Source organism: Phalacrocorax aristotelis, chromosome 26 (assembly GCF_949628215.1).
Source record: "Phalacrocorax aristotelis chromosome 26, bGulAri2.1, whole genome shotgun sequence".
Classification (NCBI taxonomy): Eukaryota; Metazoa; Chordata; class Aves; order Suliformes; family Phalacrocoracidae; genus Phalacrocorax; species Phalacrocorax aristotelis.
The window spans coordinates 1,744,147-1,762,606 of NC_134301.1; the positions used below are offsets into that span (position 1 = coordinate 1,744,147).

Genomic DNA, 18,460 nt, shown 5'->3' on the forward strand with positions numbered 1-18,460 from the left:
CCCAGGCCCAGCTATGCCCCCCCCCCCGGCGCGAAGGCAAGGAGGAGGCGGGGGGGAGAAGGGATCCCTTTAATACCGGCTGAGGCGGGGTGGGGGGTCCCCGCGTCGCCCAGGCGTGTGCACGCGTGCTCTGTGTGTACGCACATGGGCGTGCATGCGAATCACATGTGCAAAGTGCGCGCAGGCGTGTTTCCCCCCTCCCATCCCGCCGTGCCCGTGTGTGCGCACGCGTGTGCGGGGAGGGTGTGCAAACACCCGGGTCTCCCCCACGGGTGCATGTGTGTGCACACACACTCCCCCCTCCCCAAATCCCTGGCGTGTGCAAGCGTGCACGCACACATGCGAGTGCTGGGCAGGGTGCAGCTCCCCGTGTCCCCCAGCCCGGGGGGGGTGGTGACAGTGGGGTGGCCGGGGGGGGTTGGCCCTGGGGACAATCCGGGGCTGGTAGTGAAGGGTGGGGGGGTGGCATGAGCTGTGCTCCACGGGTGCTGCTCGGTGGCCCCAGCATCGCCTGCCCTGGGGACCCGGGGAGGGGGGCGAGGGGACAGGGCGGGCAGCCTGGCTTGCCAGTGTCCCCAGCGCCCCCCATTGCCCCGGGGGGGGGAGGGACCTGCCCGCGGCAGTAAAAAAAAAAAAAAATCCTCCGGAAGACCCAAAGCAGCCGTCGGAATCTTAGAAAATGATCAGATAAAAAAAATAACGCGGCGTTCGGCTCCTTCGGCCCGGCCGCGGCCACGCTCCCGCCACCGCTGGCACCTGGGGACAGGGGGGAGCCACGCTGGGGGACGGGGACCCCACGGTGGGGGTCCATGAGGTGGAAGGCATCCCCCCCCCCCCGCCAATCCCTGCCCCATCCCCAGCAATGCCAGAGCCACGTCCCCGGTGCCACCCTCGCCCCGAGCCACTGTCCCGTTCCCTGTCCCGGTGCCCAGGATACCCCCGTGGCGTCCCAGTATGCACCCACGCGCCCCAGTAACCCCCCAGTGTCCCAGTGCAGAGCCCCAGTACCCCATGCCAGTGTCCCAGTAGCCCCCAGCATCCCAGTACGTACCTACTGGCTGCTGGCAGCACCCTTGCTGGCGCCTTCCTTTGGTGCTATATGGGTGCCCTCCTCGGCGAGGCTTTGCTGCCCGTCCCCGTGAGTCCCTGCGGGCACCGTGGGGCGGGGGGTGAGCACAGCCCCTCCCCCCCCACTGCACCCCACAAGCCGTCCCAGCACCCCCAAACCCACCCCGGCTCCGGGTGCGTGGAGGCTCCCGGGGCAGAGTTAAGGGGCCGGGGAGGAGGGGTACTCACGCTCGCCGGGGCCGGGGCCACCCTCGTGCGTGGCCAGTGGGCAGGTGCCACCGGGGCTGTGGCTGTGCTCGGTGTCGCTGTGGTGGCAGTGGCCGGGGCCATGCTCCTGGCCGGTGGTGGCTGCCTCCTCCTCTTCCTCACCCTGCGCCTGCTTGCACAGGTGATGCTCCACCATCATCTGCAGCTCTGCCAGGCAGGGAGCGGAGCTGGGGAGGGGGGGGATGCGGGGGGCAGCGGTGACCGTCCCCCACGCTCCCGGTGACACCGGGGGATGCAGCATGGTGAGCTTGGTGGCCTCCTGTCCCCTCTGGTGGCATTTGCCATGGCTGGACCCCGTGTGCCCACGGCCCCACTCCTGTCCCAAGCAGGCCCAAGGCCAGCGCAAGGGCGGTGGCATCCCACCCACCCGTCCCCTGCGGCGCCGGGGGGGACTGTCACCCCCTGTCTCCCCACCCCCAAATACCTTTCATGGTTGGGGTGGTGCGGGAAACCTTCTTCCTCTGCCTGGGTGACATGGCCAGACCCGACTGCGAGGGAAGGGAGGCGTGTGAGCAGGGGGCTGGGGGGCACCCTGGGGTACCCTGAGGGGCTGGGGGCGCCCCCACAGCCCCCCATGGTGGCAGCACCTACCTTCAGCAGGGGGTTGGGCAGCCGGTCCTCATCGATCTCTGGGTGGGGGCAGTAGGAGACCGAGGTCAGTGGTGGGCACAGGGTGCTGGGCTCCATCCTGCACCCCCGACATTAATCCACCCCACTGGGTCTGTCCATCACCCGTGGGTGCGCAGTGTGGCCATGGGTGAGGTGGGGACAGTCCTGCTCCCGCCCACCCCCGAGCATCTCCCTCGCCCCCCGCGTTGCCACAGACACCGGCATCCCGTATCCCACAAATGGTGGCGGAGGAGGGTGGCTGGCGGTGGCTCAGCCCCGTCCCCACCCCGGGGATGGGGCCAACCCTGGGCCGCATCCTGACCCCCCCCCGCGGTGATGCTTGGCCCTATGGAGCTCATTTATTTGCAGGCAGGGCCACTGCCCCGAGTGGGTGCATGGCCTGGAGGTGGCACTTGGGGACAGAGTGTCCCAGCAGCCAGGGTGTCCCCAAAACAGGGGACAGATGAAAGCATCCAGCTGGGGTGGGGGTGGGGGGGCCGGGGGGGGGGCAGGGAGGCTGTGACACAGCTGCCAGCCGGGTCAGACCCCATCCCCAAAGGCCGCATGCCGGGTCAGGCCAGTGACCGAGGAGCTCTTAAATGTCACAGCTGCTGTCCCCTGCCAGCCGGGGGGGGGGCCATGCCAGCCTCCCCAGTGTCCCCAGCACGCTGTCATGGGCAGCTGCTTCCCCCAGAGATGGATGGGCTGAGCAAGACCCGGGGCCAGATCCTGGCAATGCAGCGCTGGAGCGGGGAGGGCAGTGGCTGAGCCAGGCTGGGTGGGACGTGGGGACAGTCCCAGGGTGGGGGACATGGGGTGCTGCTGGGCCAAGCTGCAGGATGAGTCCCACTGCAACCAGTGTGCTGTGGCCCCGAGCATTATGTAGGGGGGTCCCTGAGCCCCCTGTAGAGGGGGGTCCCTGGGCGGGCTGGAGCCCAGGGTGACAGGGGTGACATGCACAAGGACCCACCTGGGGACGACTGGTCGCTGCTCAGGACCAGGTTGGCAGGAGTCGGTCGGCGCCTCCGGATCTGGTGGAGGGGGGACAGGAGAGAGTCAGGACCCACGGCTGCACCCCAAACCCCATTGCACACACCCAAAGCCCCACCAACACTGAGAACCCCCCCCGAATGTCCTCGTACCCGGGGCGGTGGTGGCCCCATGGGGACGGACGCCGCCAGCCCAGTGGCTCCCATGGCCGGACACACATGTCTTTTAAATCAACACCTCCCGGCCAGCCCTAACGACAGCCGGGAGCTAATTATGGCCCCAGCCCCGGGAAGCGCTCAGGGACATCGGTGTGGTGACACCGGCGGGGCCCTGCCCTTCCTCCGTGGGCACAGTGTCCTTGCCCAAGGTCACCTGGAGCATCCCGGGCTGCTCCCGCCCCACGTTCCCCCCCCCCCCAACCTTCAGTGGGGGTTTCGAGGCCCCGTTGGAGGATTCAGTGGCCATGGCGTGGCCGTGGCCGGTGGCCGCGGTGGCACTGGTGACAGCGGTGACACTGTGCCCCGCGAGCGCTGCCTCGCCCCCTTTCCCCACTGACCCACTAACTGAGCTGCTCAGAAAAAAAACGAATTTCCCAGCGAGGATTCCCTAATGAGGCAAGATGCCTAATGAGATGCTGATGAGATGCTAATGAGGCAGGCGAGCGGCCGGGCGGGTGGAGGAAACCCCCCTCCCCACCTCCCTACCTCTCCTGGCCCCAGCCCACCCCCCCCCAGCCCCCCGGCGCATCTTTTCCGTGTCGGCCCCGTTGCCATAGAAACCCGCGATCTGGATTTTAAACGGAGATTAGAGGAGCCGGGAATCGGGGAATCGCCGGGAATCGCCCTCTCCCTGCCAGGGACCTGCCGACCAGCCCCCCGCTCTGGGGTTGGGGTCCAACCACCCCCCCCCCGACACCCAGCGATGGGGCTGGGATGGGCCGGGCTCCCCCCAGGGCTGGGTCGGGCCCTGCAGCCCTTAGTGATGGGCCTTAGGAAGCCAGAGCCACCCCCGGGCTGCTCTAGGACCTCTGAAGCCCCCCCCCAGGCTGTGGGGAAGGGCTGTGCCCCCTGCCATGGGGATGGGGTGGGGGACACCGGCGTCACCCACTCAAGGTCACCCAGGCGAGGCTGAGCACCCCGAGCTGTGCTCCCCTTCCCGCTCTGGACCGGGCAGGGGTCCCAGGCGTCCGGGCGGCTCCCGCCCTGACGCCCCGGGGAGGGATGCTCTGGTTTTCCCTCCCTCCCTCCCTCCCTCCCTCCATCGCTCCCTCCATCCCCCCTCCCTCCCTCCCTCCCTCCCTCCATCGCTCCCTCCATCCCTCGCCAGCTCGGCCGGGGCGCCGCGCTCTCCTGCCGCTGCTATTTTTAGATCAATCTCCACCATCGATTAAGAAGCGCCACGGCCGAGAGCGGCAGGAGCCCGGCCCCGGCAGCCTGCGGCGGGCGCAGCATCGCGGGGGGCTGCTCCCTCCCGGCCCGGGGGGGGCGATCCCGGAGGGGGGAGCCGGGGTGGGCTCGGGATCGGGGACCAGAACGGGATTGGGGATGGGAATGGGCTGGACATGACGGAGCAAACGCCCCTGGGCTGTCCCCGCCAGCCTTGGGGACATGATGTGCTCACGGTGGGCTTGGGGACCTGGGCAGAGATACGGGACAAAGCCCTGGGCCGGGCCTGGCACCCACAGGTGGCACCCACGAGAGCCAGGGCAGAGGGATGCGCTCGGCAGAGATGGGGGTCAAAGAGCTGCAGGACCTGTGGGGACACGGGGGGACCGGAGAAGGTCCATGGGGACAAGGTCCTTTTGGAGGGTGGGGCTGGACAGGCTCGGGGACATCCCTGCAGGACGTGGGGACACCGTGCCGCAGCCTCGGCTGACATGGCCGAGCCCTCCGTCAGTGCGAGCCCCCGACGAGGGGAACCCACATCAGGTCCTTCCCTGCAGGGACACCCCAAAAGTGAGGAGCTGTAAACCCAGGGAGGGGACATCAGCATTGTCACCTGCTGCCACCGCACGGGGCTGGCTGTCGAGGCCCTGCCACACCAAGCGCTGCCGAATCAGCGCGCCCAACTCCTCTGGGTGCGGAAACTGAGGCAGGGACGGGCAGGGGACTCCCCAGGGCAGGGTCGTGCCCCGGTCCCCTGTAGCCCAGCTGCGATGGGAGGTGGGACACGGGCACCCCTGCTCCTCGCTGCAGCCCAGGAGGGTGCTGGGGTCCCCGCGCCCACCGCCCGGCAGCCCCCCTTGGCTCTCACCCTCGCTCCTGGGGGGGCTGCGCTGCAAATGAGCCGTGCGGCAGCCCCAGATGGTGCGTGGCCGTATTTAGCGACAGCGAGATGCTCGCCGGGGAGGCGGCCCGCGCTCGCCTCCGCACCGCTGGCACGCAGGGGCTCCTCGGCTGGGAGCCACCCAGCTGCTGGGGACCCCCCCGCCTGTGTGTGTGGGGAGTGGCTGGGACCCCCGGCTGGAGCTCCCCCACCCCACATCAGCATCCTCAAGCCCCCGCAGAGCTTCCCACGCCTGGCGACGGTGAGGACCTTGGTCCTCCCTAGACCCCTCTCGTCCCCTGCAGCCCCCAGGGCTGTGGGGCACGGCGAGAGGGGGGGTTGGTGGGCAGGGAGGGGGCCAGGGTGCCAGGGGTGGGTCCCCGGCTGCCTGTGGGTAGCCCTGCCGTGTCCCCTGTCCGGGCCATCCCGTCCCAGCTGCTATTCTGGGATCCCCTCCAGCGGGAGCAGGGGTTGAGCAAGGGCTGGAGAGCCCCGGGGGGGGCCCCGGGGGGAGGAGAGGGGGGGCCGTAACCCTACACCCTCCCCGGGACGCCCCGGGAGGCGTCGTGCTGAGCCAGCACATGGCCCTGGCGCCGCCACCCCGGTCCCCACGGCCACCCCGGCCTGCCCACGGAGGTGTTTGGGGTGCTGGGGTGCAGAGGGGGGGACACGACGCTGGGGGTGCCCCGGTACCGGGGGGCTGCACCCACCTGGCAGAGCCCACGCTGCACCCGTCCCCGTGTCACCCACCGCCGCGCGCCCCGTCCCCCCGCACCCAGGGGTGCTGTCACCGCCCCGGCACCCCAGAGATCGGGGGTGCCCCCCCTCACACCCCCGCTCCGGGTCGTGCCCTTCCCGTGCCCGCAGCCTCCCGCACCGCCCGGTGCCCCCCTCCGGTCCCCGGCAGGACCCCCCGGCTCCCCCCGCGCCCCCCCAGACGTGCAGCCCCGGTGTCCCCCCGGTGTCGCCCCCCCCGGTGCCCGGTCCCCCCCCCACCTGCTCGGCCGCCTCCGGGTCGAGGTGCGGCTCCAGCAGCGGCACCGTGAACTGGATCTTGCGGGGGCTGTTGGGCTCCATGGCGGGCGGCGGCTCCGGCGGCTCCCGGTGGCTCCCGGCCCTGCCCGGGCCGCCCCGCCCCGGCCCCGCCCCGGCCACGCCCACCCGGGCCCCGCCCCGGGCCCCGCCCGCAGCGCACACGGACGGACGGTGGGACCCGCCGGGACAGACGCAGGGACACAGGGATGGACACTGGGACCATGCGCCAGGGCACTGGGACAGACACACGGGCACAAGGACGGACACGCGGACAGAGCCTGGACACAGGGACAGACACGTGGGCACAAGGATGGACACACGAACAGGCCCTGGGACACTGGGACAGACACTGGGATGCAAGGATGGACATGCAGACAGACCCCAGGACACATGGACAGACATGCCGAAACAAGGACGGACATGCAGACAGACCCTGGGACACAAGGACAGACCCCAGGACATAGGGACAGACACGGAGACAGGCCCTGGGACAGACAGAGGGACAGTGGGACAGACACCAGGACAGACACTAGGGCATGGAGAACATGGACAAATGGACGCTGGGACAGACACATGGGTGACACACGGACGCAGGGCTGACACACAGACAGGCACACACGTGGACTGACACGACACCAGGACACACACCCGGACACGGGCCCCAGGACGCGGTGACACGTGGGGACACCCGCAGGGACAGACACACAACCAGTGGGACAGTCAGACACAGACGGACACCAGGACAGATGGACACAGGGACAGACGCTGACAGACAGGCGCGCACTCGGACACACTCACACATGACGAGAGACACGTGTGTGCACGCACAGGCGCACCCCGTCGCGCACAGGCAGGGGTGTGCGCACACCTGGAGGCACGTGGGTGTGCGTGGGTGGACACCCCCATGTGAGCACCCCCACGCGTGCACCCCCATGTCCCCGCACCCCCACGTGCGCACCTCCACACGTGTACCCCATGCCCCGACACGTGCAGCCCCACACGTGCACCCCACCGTCCTACACATGGCCCCCTATGCCCTACGCATGCACCCCCACACCCCACACATGCACCCCCACGCACGCACCCCCACACCCCACACGTGAACCCCCACATGTGTACCCCCACACCCCGACACGTGCAGCCCCACACGTGCACCCCACACCCCTACACGCGGTCCCCTACGCCCCCACACGTGCACCCCCACGCGTGTACCCCATGCCCTGACACGTGCAGCCCTACACGTGCACCCCACGCTTGCACAGCATGTCCCCACACGTGGCCCCCTACACCCCCCTGTGTGCACCCCCGCACCACACACATGCACCCCTACACGTGGCCCCCTACGCCCCCACGCATGCACCCCCACACCACGCACATGCACCCCCACGCATGCACCCCCACACCACGCACGTGCACCCCCACGTGTGCACCCCACACCCCTACACGTGGCCCCCTATGCCCCCACGCATGCACCCCCACACCACGCACATGCACCCCCACGTGTGCACCCCACGCCCCTACACGTGGCCCCCTACGCCCCCACGCATGCACCCCCACACCACGCACATGCACCCCCACGTGTGCACCCCACACCCCTACACGTGGCCCCCTACGCCCCCACGCGTGCACCCCCACACCACGCACATGCACCCCCACATGTGTACCCCCACACCCCGACACGTGCAGCCCCACACGTGCACCCCACACCCCTACACGTGGCCCCCTACGCCCCCACGCGTGCACCCCGGCACCCCCACGCGTGCACACAGGTCAGTGCCCGGCCGGGCCGCGGCACAGGCACCTCCCGGGGCCGGGGGGCGACAGGGGCAGGGGCGCCCCCCGCCATGGGGTCTCTCCCCCGGGACGCCCCGGCGGGTGCAGGCAGGGCGCGGGCAAAGTCCGGCAGCGCCCGTTTGGTCACGGGGCGGCTCCCGCATCGATCGCCTGCGCTCGGCCTCGCTCCTGGGGACCGTCCCCCCACCACAGTGGCCAGCCTGCACCCTCTTGTCCGTCTGTCTGTCCTAACAAGGCCGTTAATTGCAGGACAAGGCGAGGGGGGGGTCCTGGTGTGGTGTTGGCCACCAGCCGGCTGTGTCTGAGGGGGGGTCCTGGCATGGTGGTGGTGGCTTGGCCCTGATGGCCCGGGAGGGGACACGGGTCAGGCCTGTGCTGGTGGCCAGACAGCAGACAGACGGATGGATGGACAGACGGACGTGGCGGCCGCTGGGGCCTGGGCATCGCAGGGCTGTGGATGCTGTGAGCAGCGAGCTGGTGGGGACGCCCTAAAAAAAGAGGATTAATGATTTAGGGGCAGGGTGGGGGCGAGCACCATCCCTGGGGGGGGGCACAGGGTGGGGGTCTGCGGGGTGGGGTGTCTGCAGTGGGGGGGGTGTCTGCAGGGTCTCCCTACCCATTTCCCCACGCCCCGGGCCTCCTGCACAGGGCTGCACCCCCCCATGTGCGATGCGCCCCCCCATATCCCATGCACACACCCCCCCCCCCAACAAAGCCCCCGCAACTTGGGGCAGGGAGGGGAGAGCCCCGGGGGCTGGGGGGGGGCCGGGGGGACCCCGCCGCAGCAGCCATAAATGCGTGTCCCATCACTTATTCATGCAGGCGGGAGGCCTGGGCGGCTGCTGCCGGGATCTGGCAGGAGGAATTCGCTATCTAGGTCAGGCAGGAGGGGCGATGGGCGGCGGCGGGGGCTGCCTGATCCCCTGGGTGCCCCGGCTGTACCCCCCGCGCTGGGCACGGAGTGGGTGCTGGGGGGTCCCCATGGTGGGGGGACGGCCAGGGCAGCACGGGAAAGGGATGCTGGCGGCAGCGTGTGGCCGCAGCGTGCTGGGGGTCCGGCCAAGGATGCTGCTGGCAGAGTGGGGGTGCTTCCCGGCTTGGCCCAGGGGGTGAAAAGGCAGCGGGACCACCCAAATCCCCCCTTGACCCCCCCACCCCCCCAATCCTGGCAGCTCCCCACGTCTGCGTCCCGGTGTCCCGCTCCGACGTGATGCAGCCGCCGTTAATTATTGATGCAAAAAGCACTCGCTGAAAAGCTGCTTCGTGCGGCCGTGCCCCCCCCCTCCAGCCCCCCCGCACCAGCGGCCCCCCAGCCCCCCACTCCTCCGGCTGCACTTGGTGACCCCCCCATGGGCTGTCCCTGCTCCTGGGGTTTAATCCTGCCCGGTCCTGGGTCCCTCCCCACAGAGATGCTCCGTGCGGCTGCTGACCCCCTCCTCAACCCCGAGGGGCAACTGCGTTGCCTTTGGGGTCCCCGTTCCCATGGATAGGGGTCCCCCTGCTCCCCAGAGACCCCCATGGCTGGTGAGCATTGGGGGGGTCCCCATCGCTGCGCACCCCTCAGCTCACCCTTGCTCTGCCCACGGCCATTTCGCTCCGTGCTGGGTTTTTATGGGAAAACCCTTCCCGGCTTCAATGCAACCACGGCCCCATCCTGGCTCCCTGCGGCGGGCGCTGCTTCTGCCGGCGGGAGAAAAAGGGTTTGGGGCTGGGGGGGGAGGTAAAAGCATCTTCAGAGCCGCGCAGGCACCGGGAGGAAGCCTTTGGAGAGGGGAATAACCGGGAGCGATGGAGGACGGACCCCGGCCCAGCTCCTGCTCGGGGTTGGGAACCCGGCGTGGTGATGCTGGGTGTGCACAGCCGAGAGTGAAAGGTGATGGGAGTGGGCTTGAGGACAGCGATGCTTGTGAAACATGGGGGGGCAATGCTTTGCCCCAGGATCGTGGTTAAACTGGGACCCCCCCCCCGGCTGCTGTCAGGGCCAGAAATATCAATATTTGCACCCTGGTGGCACCTCCTCGGCCACCAAACGCAATGTCCCCTGGCCCTCGGGGTCCACGGACCCCCCCCAAGCATCCCTGCCAGGTTTTGCGGGTGCTGGATGCATCCGGGGAGCAGAACAAGGCTGTTTTTCCCGCTCCCACCCCAGAGCAGAGCCAGGCGAGGGGCGATGCTGAGCCCGTCCTTTGCAGGTGACTCCCAGGTCACCCGCCCCCCCCCCCCCCCCAACACCCCAGGCAGGCTGAAGACACAGTTATTTCAGGTCTTTATCCACAAATGCTCACAGTCTAAAAATATCCTTCCCACGGGCAGCACCATTCCCAGCCAGCGCCATGCCGGGAGCTTCCTTGTCTTTTTGAATGGGATCATGGCTTGTGCCGGGGACCCAGAGGCACGGATAAGGGACGAGGGATGTCGCCTCGGTGGCCGTGATGTCCCCGCGGGAGGTAGGTGCTGTCCCCGCATCGGGGATGTCCTCGCTGAGGCCATCCTCGTCACCAGGTGCTTTTATCCCGGCGCTGGAGGAGATGCTGGAGGGTGGGATTGAAGACGCTGCCCCAGCTTGGCAAATAACCCACAGAGAAAACCGTCTCCATCACCCCCTTGCCATCCTTTGAGCCTGGGGTGGCTTCATCGGTCACCCCAAGAGCCACCCCAGCCCGGCTCGTGCCCCGCCGAGGCAGGGCCGCCCCGAGCCCCGTTACCGGGGCTGCGCTGGACCCGCCTGGCTCGCCGGCAATAAGCCCCGCGTGCCGCACGCCCGTCCAGCGCTCCCTTATCGGCGCGGTGGCATCGGCAGCTTGGCACGGAAAGCTCTGCTGGGATGGAGCCGGACGCTGCGGGGTGCGAAGCGAAGCACCCTCCTCCTCCTCCTCGCATCCCTTCTTGCACAGCCACCCGGCACCTCGTGCTGTTTGCGGACATGGCGCCAGCCTCCGAGGAGACGCTGGGGCCTTGGGACCCGCCGTTGGGGTGTCACAGCCACCCTCGGAGCAGGCTGGGTGCAGGGGACCCCTCCAGAAGGTGGGCGCTCTCTCGCCCATGGCAAGGGCGACTTGGGTGGCTCGGTTGGTGCCCGGACTATTATTAGCCACCCTCGCCCACGTCAGCAGCTCATTAAGTTTTTCCCATTGTGGTAGCGGATGTGGGTCAACGTTTGAGGTTTTGCTGTTGATTTTTTTAATTTCCTCTTCAAAACAGATGAGTTTCCTCCCTCCTTGCTGACGACAGATGCCGCCGGGGGGCCGGGCACGGCGGTGGGGCGACGGGACGCCACGGCTGATGGTCCCTCGCCAGACATAGGCAGCTCTCGGTGGGGCTGCCCGGCTGCCCCCCGTGCCGGTGAGTGCTGGAGCCACACGGAGGGGTTTGGGGGTGGTTTTGCTCCAGGAGGGGCTGCAGGGGTTGGGATAGAGGGCAGAAGAGCAGGTGGTGGATGGACCCACATTTGTGGGGGAGGCGATGGGGCCATGGGGCGATGGGAACTCTGGGCATCCGGGAGAGGCGATTCCCCTTCCCAGGGCAAAGGGAAAACTCTTCTGTGGCAGCGAAGGGATGGGGAGCGGAGTGGGGGGCTGAGTGGGCAGCAGGGGATGGGGCTGGGATGCTCCGGGATGTGGCAGGACAAACAAGCCCTGGCTTGGTCCCCCCATCCACGGTCCTGTGTGCCGCAGCCCCTTGCTGGGCTCTGCGAAGCCCCTTTGCCCCCAGGGCTGGGTCAGCCCAGGGGGGCTGGGGGCCGTTAACACTCACACGGGGCAGCCCTAGCATCTCCTGGGGGTTCCGGGGGGCTGCAATGGGCAGAGCACCCCACCACGTGCCCTGGGCGGGCTGGATGTGGCCTCTGAAGAGCTTGGCTATGGGGCGGCTGCTCCCTGACCGCCCCCAGCGCCCCCAGCCCAGTGCCCGGAGGTGACGTCCCACCCCTGAGCATCACGGGGGGCCGGGGGGGCCCAGGCAGGTGCCGCCGGGTCCTGCCTGGGGCTTCACCCCGTCCCACAGCCTGGCCGGCGAGAGGTGAAATGGGGAAATGGTGACAAGGTGCCCTCCCTCCGCCGGGGACTTTCGGCGCGGCTGCGGCATGGCGCCGTGGCGTGGGGGGATGCACGGCGCTGGCCTTGGGCGTGAGGGGCCGGCACCGCCGCGGCTCTGCAAAGCGAGCCCCCTCCCACGGGTGCGGTGGGTGACGGCTGGGCTGGGATGGTGGTGGCTGGGCTGGGATGGTGACGGCTGGGCTGGGATGGTGGTGCTGCGGGAGGTGGATGGACTGGGACGTTCCCTCTCCGGCAGCACTCGGGTGATGGCTGGACTGGGAAGTTCCCATTCCAGCAGTGCTCGGGTGATGGTTGGACCGGGATGTTCCCATTCCAGCAGTGCTCGGGTGATGGTTGGACCGGGATGTTCCCATTCCAGCAGTGCTCGGGTGATGGCTGGACCGGGATGTTCCCATTCCAGCAGTGCTCGGGTGATGGTTGGACCGGGATGTTCCCATTCCAGCAGTGCTCGGGTGATGGCTGGACCGGGATGTTCCCATTCCAGCAGTGCTCGGGTGATGGTTGGACCGGGATGCTCCTGATCCAGCAGTGCTTAAGCCGGAGCAGGCGGATGGCTCGGGAAACCTGTGGCTGCAGGGGTGCTGTGGGCTCTGCCCGGGCTGGGGGGTCCTTGTCCCCAGCCAGGACCTGTCCTGGGGAGGGCAGAGTGTGAGGGACCAGGTGTCCTCAATGGGTGCCATGGAAGAGTGCAGGAGCTGGGTGCTGGGAGCCTGGGATCCATCAGGTCCTTCGGGAACAAGGGAATCCCTGGTGACACAGTGCCCGGCTTCGCTCAGGGGCCGTAGGAGGGGGGGTTGGAAATCACCTCCCTGCGGGAGCTGGCGGAGAGAGGTGCCCATTCCCCAGCAGGCAAAGTCCAGGCTCTGGAGACGTGCATCCTCTGCCCTGGAGCGTGCCCAGCCATGGTGCAGCCCTCCACGCCTTATCTCGGCCCCGGCAGCTCTTCCGTTCGCTCCGGCAGCTCCGTCCCTGTCCCCCTCCAGGCTCTGAGTGCAGTGGGTGCCCATCGGGCATGCCTGGGATCCCCAGAGTCCACCCTGCACCTGCCCGTGGAGCACCCAATGGTCCCACCCCATGGGTAGGAGGGGGAGGGGACACCCCCCCCCCCCCCATCTTCACGGCTCTCCTGTCCCCGCAGGGAGACCCCCGGCCCGCCCGGCGCTGTGGCCATGGAAGGCACGTCGGTGCTGAGCCCCTCCTCATGGGAGAAGCGGCGCGCGTGGGCCAGGCAGAGCCGGTGCTGGAGGACCACCGTGGTGGAGGAGGAGGCGGCCGCCGCCATGCAGGATGTCCCCGAGCTGCAGCCGCCCCACCTGGACGACGTCTTCCTCGAAGGTTTGGGGGACCCCGGGGTGCACACGGGGTGGGGGTCCCTACGCGCTGGGTCATCTCACGGGTGTTTCTGTCCCCCCCCAGGAAGCACCTCCAGCAAGATAGAGACGTGGCTGCAGGAGTGTGGGTGAGCTGGGGGGCAGCTGCGGGGTGCCTCTGCCCCGACATCATTCCCACGGGGATCTTGGTGTCATTATGGGGACGGTGAGGGCGGTGGGACGATGCTCATGCTTGGCCCTTCCTGGGAGCTGCACCCGAGCGGGGGTGTGGGTGCCGGTGGGATGGCGGCGTGTCCCCCCTCTCCCTGCTCGCCCCTGTGCAGGAAGCACGGGTGGCACTCGGCTGCGGCTCTGCTGCACACTGGGACCACCGGCGTGGGGTGCTGGTCCCACACCCGTCACCACACAGGTGCCTCCAGGAAATCCCCGGCCGGGCTGGGACAGCAGGGTGGTGGCATCCTCCCCCTCTACAGTGCCAGGGTCTCCAAGGGGTCTGGGGTCCCCTGGGATTGGGGGTCTGCTGATGGGACCCCCCCCTCCTGAGCATCCCACCATGGTGCACTCACGTGCAAGCCCAGCCACCGTCTCCCAGCTCTCACCCTGCCTCCATCATCTGTGTCCCTGTCCCCACCGCCCGTCCCACCATGCCCAGGTCTCCCATCCCACCTCCGGCCCCCCAGGATGGGGACCGGGGGGCTGTAACCAGGGTTTTGCTCTGGTGCAGGTCATCGGTGGAGGTCCCACCAGAGGAGCTGGGCTTGCTGGGCCCCTATGGTACGTCGGCTTTGCCCCCGTGAGGGTCCTGGGGTGCTGAGGCTGGTGGTCCCTGCACAACCCCAAAGCCCACCCAGCCCCGTGGGCTGTGCTTGAGGCGCAGGGTGATGGGCAGGGAGGTCCCCGCTGCCCAACGCTGCTGCGCGGTGGCCGGATCTGTCCCCAGCTCTGGTGTCTCCCCGCGTCTTGCAAGGCTTTGCTCTCTCTCAGGGTGCGGGAGCAATGGGACCAGCTTCGAGGATGACCTGACCCTGGGAGCTGAAGGTACCAGCCACCCCCGGCGGGCTGGGGTGTCCCCTCCTGAGGTGTCACTGTCACCCCATGGGCACGGCTGCCCCGACAGAGGCAGGGGGGCTGGGGACAGGCAGGAGCAGACCCAGGGGGACAGCCACCATCGGTAGCTTTTCCTCCAGGAGGGTTTTGGTGGGACTGGGATGCCCCCAGGCTCTGAGTCCCTCCGGGCTCCAGGCTGTGGCCACTGGGAAGGACAATCTCCCAGCATGGCGAGCGTGGGATCTGTCCCCAAAACACCCCGTCTCACTCCCTGCTGCTTCTCTGCTCCCTCTTCCCAGCTCTTCTGCTCCCAGGGAGTGACAAGGCCATGGGCAGGTGAGGTTTGGGATCCTGGGGAAGGCTGTGGGGGGGGCTGGGGGCACCATACCCATGCACCCCTCTGGCAGCATCCCCTTCGCTCAGCCCCGTCCCCCTCCCCGCCGCAGAGCTCCGCAGGACAAGCACCTTAACCTGGGGCACAGCATGGCATCCAGTGCCCTCTCCAGCCTCACCACCAAGACCAGCTCCAGGTAGGAGCTGGGGGGTGGTCTCTGGACAGGGTGTGGGGTCACCCCCTCGTGAGACCGGTCCCCGTGGGGCTGAGCCGTGGCTGCCCCCCACCCCGCAGCATCTCCGAGGTCCTGGAGTGGTGGCAGGCGGATGCCGAGGAGATCCTCTACAACCTGGGCTTTGTGCAGAGCGAGCCGGAGGCCGTGGCCCGCATCCCCGCACGCTTCTTCTCGTCTCCTTCCCGTGCCAAGGGCATCGACTTCCAGCTCTTCCTCAAGGCCCAAGTGCGGCGCATGGAGATGGAGGACCCCTGCCTGATGCTGGCCAGTGAGTGACACCCCGGTCCCCAAGCCCCCCCTCGCCTGGGGAGACACTGACACGTGGGGTGGGATCCACCACGCTGGGCTTCGCTCCTTTGGGGTGGTGGGAAAGATGCTCCCGTGACTCGGTTTCCCCACGCGTGAGCTGGGGAAACACAGCCAGCCCACCCTGCCCCCGCTGCAGCCCCCTGCCCCGTCTCTCAGCCCCGCTGAGCGTGTCACCCCACAGCCCCCCTGACCCTCCCATCTCCTCCCGGTCCCTCAGGTCGCTTCCAGCAGGTCCAGGCTCTGGCCGCCACAGCCGATGCTTTCTTCTGCCTCTACTCCTACGTCTCGCGGACCCCCGTGCAGCGCATCTCCCCCACCCGCTTCGCCTGGGCTCGTCCCGACATCCCCGACATCCACATCGCCCCCGCCCAGCCCAGCACCCTCTCACCCGTGGAGCGCCTGAAGAAGGCTGTGTCCACCATGTGCCTCTACACGTCCCCGCGGGACGAGGACAGCCCACGGGGGACCGGCCGGGCGCCCACCGTGCCCACCAGCCAGCCCAGCGCCCTGGGGAAGGTGGTGCAGGAGGTGCTGGAACGGGCACGGGAGGACCGGTTTCGGTTCGACCCGGCCGATGTCCTCGAGGGCTGGGAAAGGGATGGGGGCGCAGGGACGGTGCAGGACCGGCAGGGAGAGAAGGGGGGTCCCCCAGCACCGCCGTCAGTGCGGCTGGCGCGGGGTGTCCCCGCGTGTCCCCGGCATGGTGGTGCGGATGCCCCGGCACGCTGCGGAGGGGAGCGGGAGCCGACCCTGAGGCCAGCCCCAGTGGGGACGCCGGCGGGGGCTGCGCGGGGATGCCCGGAGCGGTCCTGTCCCCATGGCCAGGGGAGCGGAGAGAGCCCCGCGGGGGTGGCCCAGGGGGCCGGGTGTGCTCTGTGCCCGGTGGGAGCAGGATGGGTCAGCACGGAGGAGCACCAGCCAGACGCTGCTGTGAATGTCACCTTGTCCCTGATGCCAGATCCCCTGGCCCCCCACGCCAGCCGGGTGTGGGTCACCCCAGAGCACCCAGAGGGGATGGGATCCGAGGGGGACTCAGGCTTCAGCTCCGGCTCCTGGGGGACCTCCCCCAGAAGGAAATCAGGGTCCCGTGGGTGCGACCCCCTGGACCCTGCTTGGGCACATACCCCCAGCTCAGACACACCAAGAACTGGAGGCCACCGGCCTCGGCGGAGCAGGGGCCGGTGCCGGGGGGGCTCCCTGAGGGATGCCAGGTGGCAGCAGGGCGATGCACCGGAGCTGCAGCCCCCTGGGAAGGGCCCCTTGCCCCACCGTCCCAGCTGGCAGGAGCCGGTGGACTCCTTCGAGATGGAGGAGGTGAGAGGTGATGCCCGGGTGATGGGTGCAGAGGGGTTGGGGGGCAGGAGGGGGCTGGGAGGCGGGGGGCAGCAGCGCAGGGTGTCCCTTCGGCTGGTGGGTGATGCCGTGTGAGCTGGCGTGGGGTGGGAAGGAGGTGGAGTGGGAAATGTCCCCAGAGCGTTCTCAGGCTTTTAAGGTTTGAATGATTTAGAGCTTCGAATGAAGCCTCTTGTGGGGGGGAGCTGGGCTCGCGGGCAGGATGGCCGGCTCCTGCACGCACGCACGCCTGCGTGGGCTCGTGTATATGCACAAGCATCCTTGCACACACGCAGGGGGATGCACTGACATGCTCACCTGGTGCAGCTCCTCACCCAGCCCTGCTGCGTCCTGCCTGCAGGTGCTGAGTGCCAGCGAGGATGATGATGACGATGATGGTGATGCCCACGAGGAAGCCAGCCGCTCCCTCCATCCCTCCGTCCGGGTCCGGAGAAGTAAGTCGTAGGGTTTTCCCACCCTGCTGGGGGCAGAGGGGCTGCCATCCGAGCGGGTGCTCGGTGCCAGTGTGTGTCCCTGTGTCCCCCCCCAGGCTTCATGCCACACGCCAGCAGCGTGCAGTCCGACAGCAGCGGCTTCGTGGAGGAGCCGGTGCCCGGCCAGCCGCCCGCTGCCCGGCTCCACGGCACCGGCCAGGCGGCCTGAGGCCACCGCAGAGGGACCTGGGCTTGCCCCGGCACCGGCAGGAGCCACGGCTGGGTGCCGCATGGACTGTACCGCCTTTCGGACAGGGAGACCACCCTCAGCCGAGGGCTGAGCACCGTGTGTATGTGTGTGTGGGTGGGTGGGTGGGTGGGGTGGGTGTTCGGCACAGAACACCTTTTGACTCAGGACTTTCGCCCCTCGGGGCACGCATGTCCCCCCTCCGCCCAGCCCGTGGGCTCTGGGGCCGCGGCTGCACCGGGGACGTCTCCTCTCCCCCGTGCCTGGCTCTCGGGGACGTCGCTCGGCACTTTGGCCACGGTCGGCCGCCCGTGCTGCAGCACCTGTAACACTAGGATGGGGGTTTGCTGGGCAGAGCCAGCAGCAGGCTGGAAATAAAGTTCCCAAAGGGATGATGGTGCCTGTGTCGCTGCTGGAGCTGGTGGGGGGGTGGGATTGGGCCCTGCCCACCCCCTCTGGGGTGGAGACCCCCAGCATGAGCCCTCCTGGTGCTCCAAAGGGGACCGAGCTGGGGGGCTCTGCTCAGCTCCCAGTCTTCCCTGGGGGGCTGCCGCCAAGGCTGGGGTGTTCCTGCCCTACAGACCCCGTGACCCATCCCACCCCTGCTCCAGGGCTCATGGCAGGGCTGGGGACCCGTGGTACCCCCCACAGAAACACATGCCCTGAGTGGGGTGCAAGCCCAGGGGTAGGACTAGAGCAGTGGGTGCTGCTCGGGACTTTTTTGGACTCTCCATCTTCTCTCGCCTCTGCTGAGCCTCCCTTCTGTTTCCTTATCGGGGTACTTCATGGCTCTAGGCTTGTTCTTCATCTTCCTGCCACCTTATCTTTCTGGCTCGCTGTTCTTCCCCTCCACCCGATCTGGGCATCTGAAGGAAACCACACTGAGATGATGCTGGGTCCGCGCAAGCTGCTCCTTAACCCCTCCTGTGCTGCTGCTGCCGCTGCTCACCCGGGCAGGGCACGGGCAGCTTTGCTGGTGGCTTTTGCCCCAGGTGATGTGGGCACCGAGTGTGGGCATGGCCCCAAACTAGGTGGTGGAGAGTGGTGGGTGCTGGGGGGGCACCCCAGCAGTATCTCATAGGGCTCCCCCCAAAGGGGCTGCAAGTCA

General features: G+C 68.6%; 2 protein-coding genes across 8 annotated transcripts; one reads left to right on the top strand and one right to left on the bottom strand.

The window, feature by feature from the left end:
- Window positions 1-639: 639 nt before the first annotated feature.
- Window positions 640-6,354, bottom strand: PPP1R1A (protein phosphatase 1 regulatory inhibitor subunit 1A). 2 transcript variants are annotated; one of them, XM_075075735.1, is made up of 7 exons: window positions 6,196-6,354; window positions 2,915-2,975; window positions 1,927-1,964; window positions 1,760-1,823; window positions 1,297-1,482; window positions 1,052-1,146; window positions 640-778 (listed from the first exon to the last, which is right to left on the bottom strand). In XM_075075735.1, exons 1-6 carry the CDS (start codon window positions 6,274-6,276, stop codon window positions 1,052-1,054), a joined length of 525 nt encoding a protein of 174 aa, XP_074931836.1. In that variant the 5' UTR covers window positions 6,277-6,354; the 3' UTR covers window positions 640-778. The 2 variants fall into 2 exon arrangements, with proteins under 2 accessions (XP_074931836.1, XP_074931835.1); XM_075075734.1 differs by having other exon boundaries at window positions 640-756; window positions 6,196-6,353.
- A 2,020-nt stretch (window positions 6,355-8,374) lies between these two features.
- Window positions 8,375-17,744, top strand: TESPA1 (thymocyte expressed, positive selection associated 1). 6 transcript variants are annotated; one of them, XM_075075694.1, is made up of 14 exons: window positions 8,375-8,505; window positions 8,851-8,905; window positions 10,342-10,475; window positions 11,230-11,370; window positions 13,222-13,418; window positions 13,500-13,542; window positions 14,139-14,188; window positions 14,399-14,452; window positions 14,761-14,797; window positions 14,908-14,991; window positions 15,090-15,298; window positions 15,557-16,653; window positions 17,033-17,126; window positions 17,222-17,744. In XM_075075694.1, the coding sequence occupies exons 5-14, from the start codon at window positions 13,253-13,255 to the stop codon at window positions 17,332-17,334; spliced, it is 1,947 nt and encodes a 648-aa protein (XP_074931795.1). In that variant the 5' UTR covers window positions 8,375-8,505; window positions 8,851-8,905; window positions 10,342-10,475; window positions 11,230-11,370; window positions 13,222-13,252; the 3' UTR covers window positions 17,335-17,744. The 6 variants fall into 6 exon arrangements, with proteins under 6 accessions (XP_074931795.1, XP_074931794.1, XP_074931798.1 ...); XM_075075693.1 differs by lacking the exon at window positions 8,851-8,905; XM_075075697.1 differs by lacking the exon at window positions 8,851-8,905 and having other exon boundaries at window positions 8,375-8,490.
- The last annotated feature ends 716 nt before the right edge of the window (window positions 17,745-18,460 follow it).

Bases quoted from the DNA above. Each gene is read 5' to 3' on its own strand.
- PPP1R1A (XM_075075735.1), bottom strand. From the start codon at position 6,276: ATGGAGCCCAACAGCCCCCGCAAGATCCAGTTCACGGTGCCGCTGCTG. The intron at 2,976-6,195 runs GTGGGGGGGGGA...CCCCTCCACCAG, and splicing joins ACCCGGAGGCGGCCGAGCAG to ATCCGGAGGCGCCGACCGAC. The intron at 1,824-1,926 runs GTAGGTGCTGCC...CTTCCCTCGCAG, and splicing joins TGCCCAACCCCCTGCTGAAG to TCGGGTCTGGCCATGTCACC.
- TESPA1 (XM_075075694.1), top strand. From the start codon at position 13,253: ATGGAAGGCACGTCGGTGCTGAGCCCCTCCTCATGGGAGAAGCGGCGC. The intron at 15,299-15,556 runs GTGAGTGACACC...CCGGTCCCTCAG, and splicing joins CCCCTGCCTGATGCTGGCCA to GTCGCTTCCAGCAGGTCCAG. The intron at 17,127-17,221 runs GTAAGTCGTAGG...GTCCCCCCCCAG, and splicing joins CTCCGTCCGGGTCCGGAGAA to GCTTCATGCCACACGCCAGC.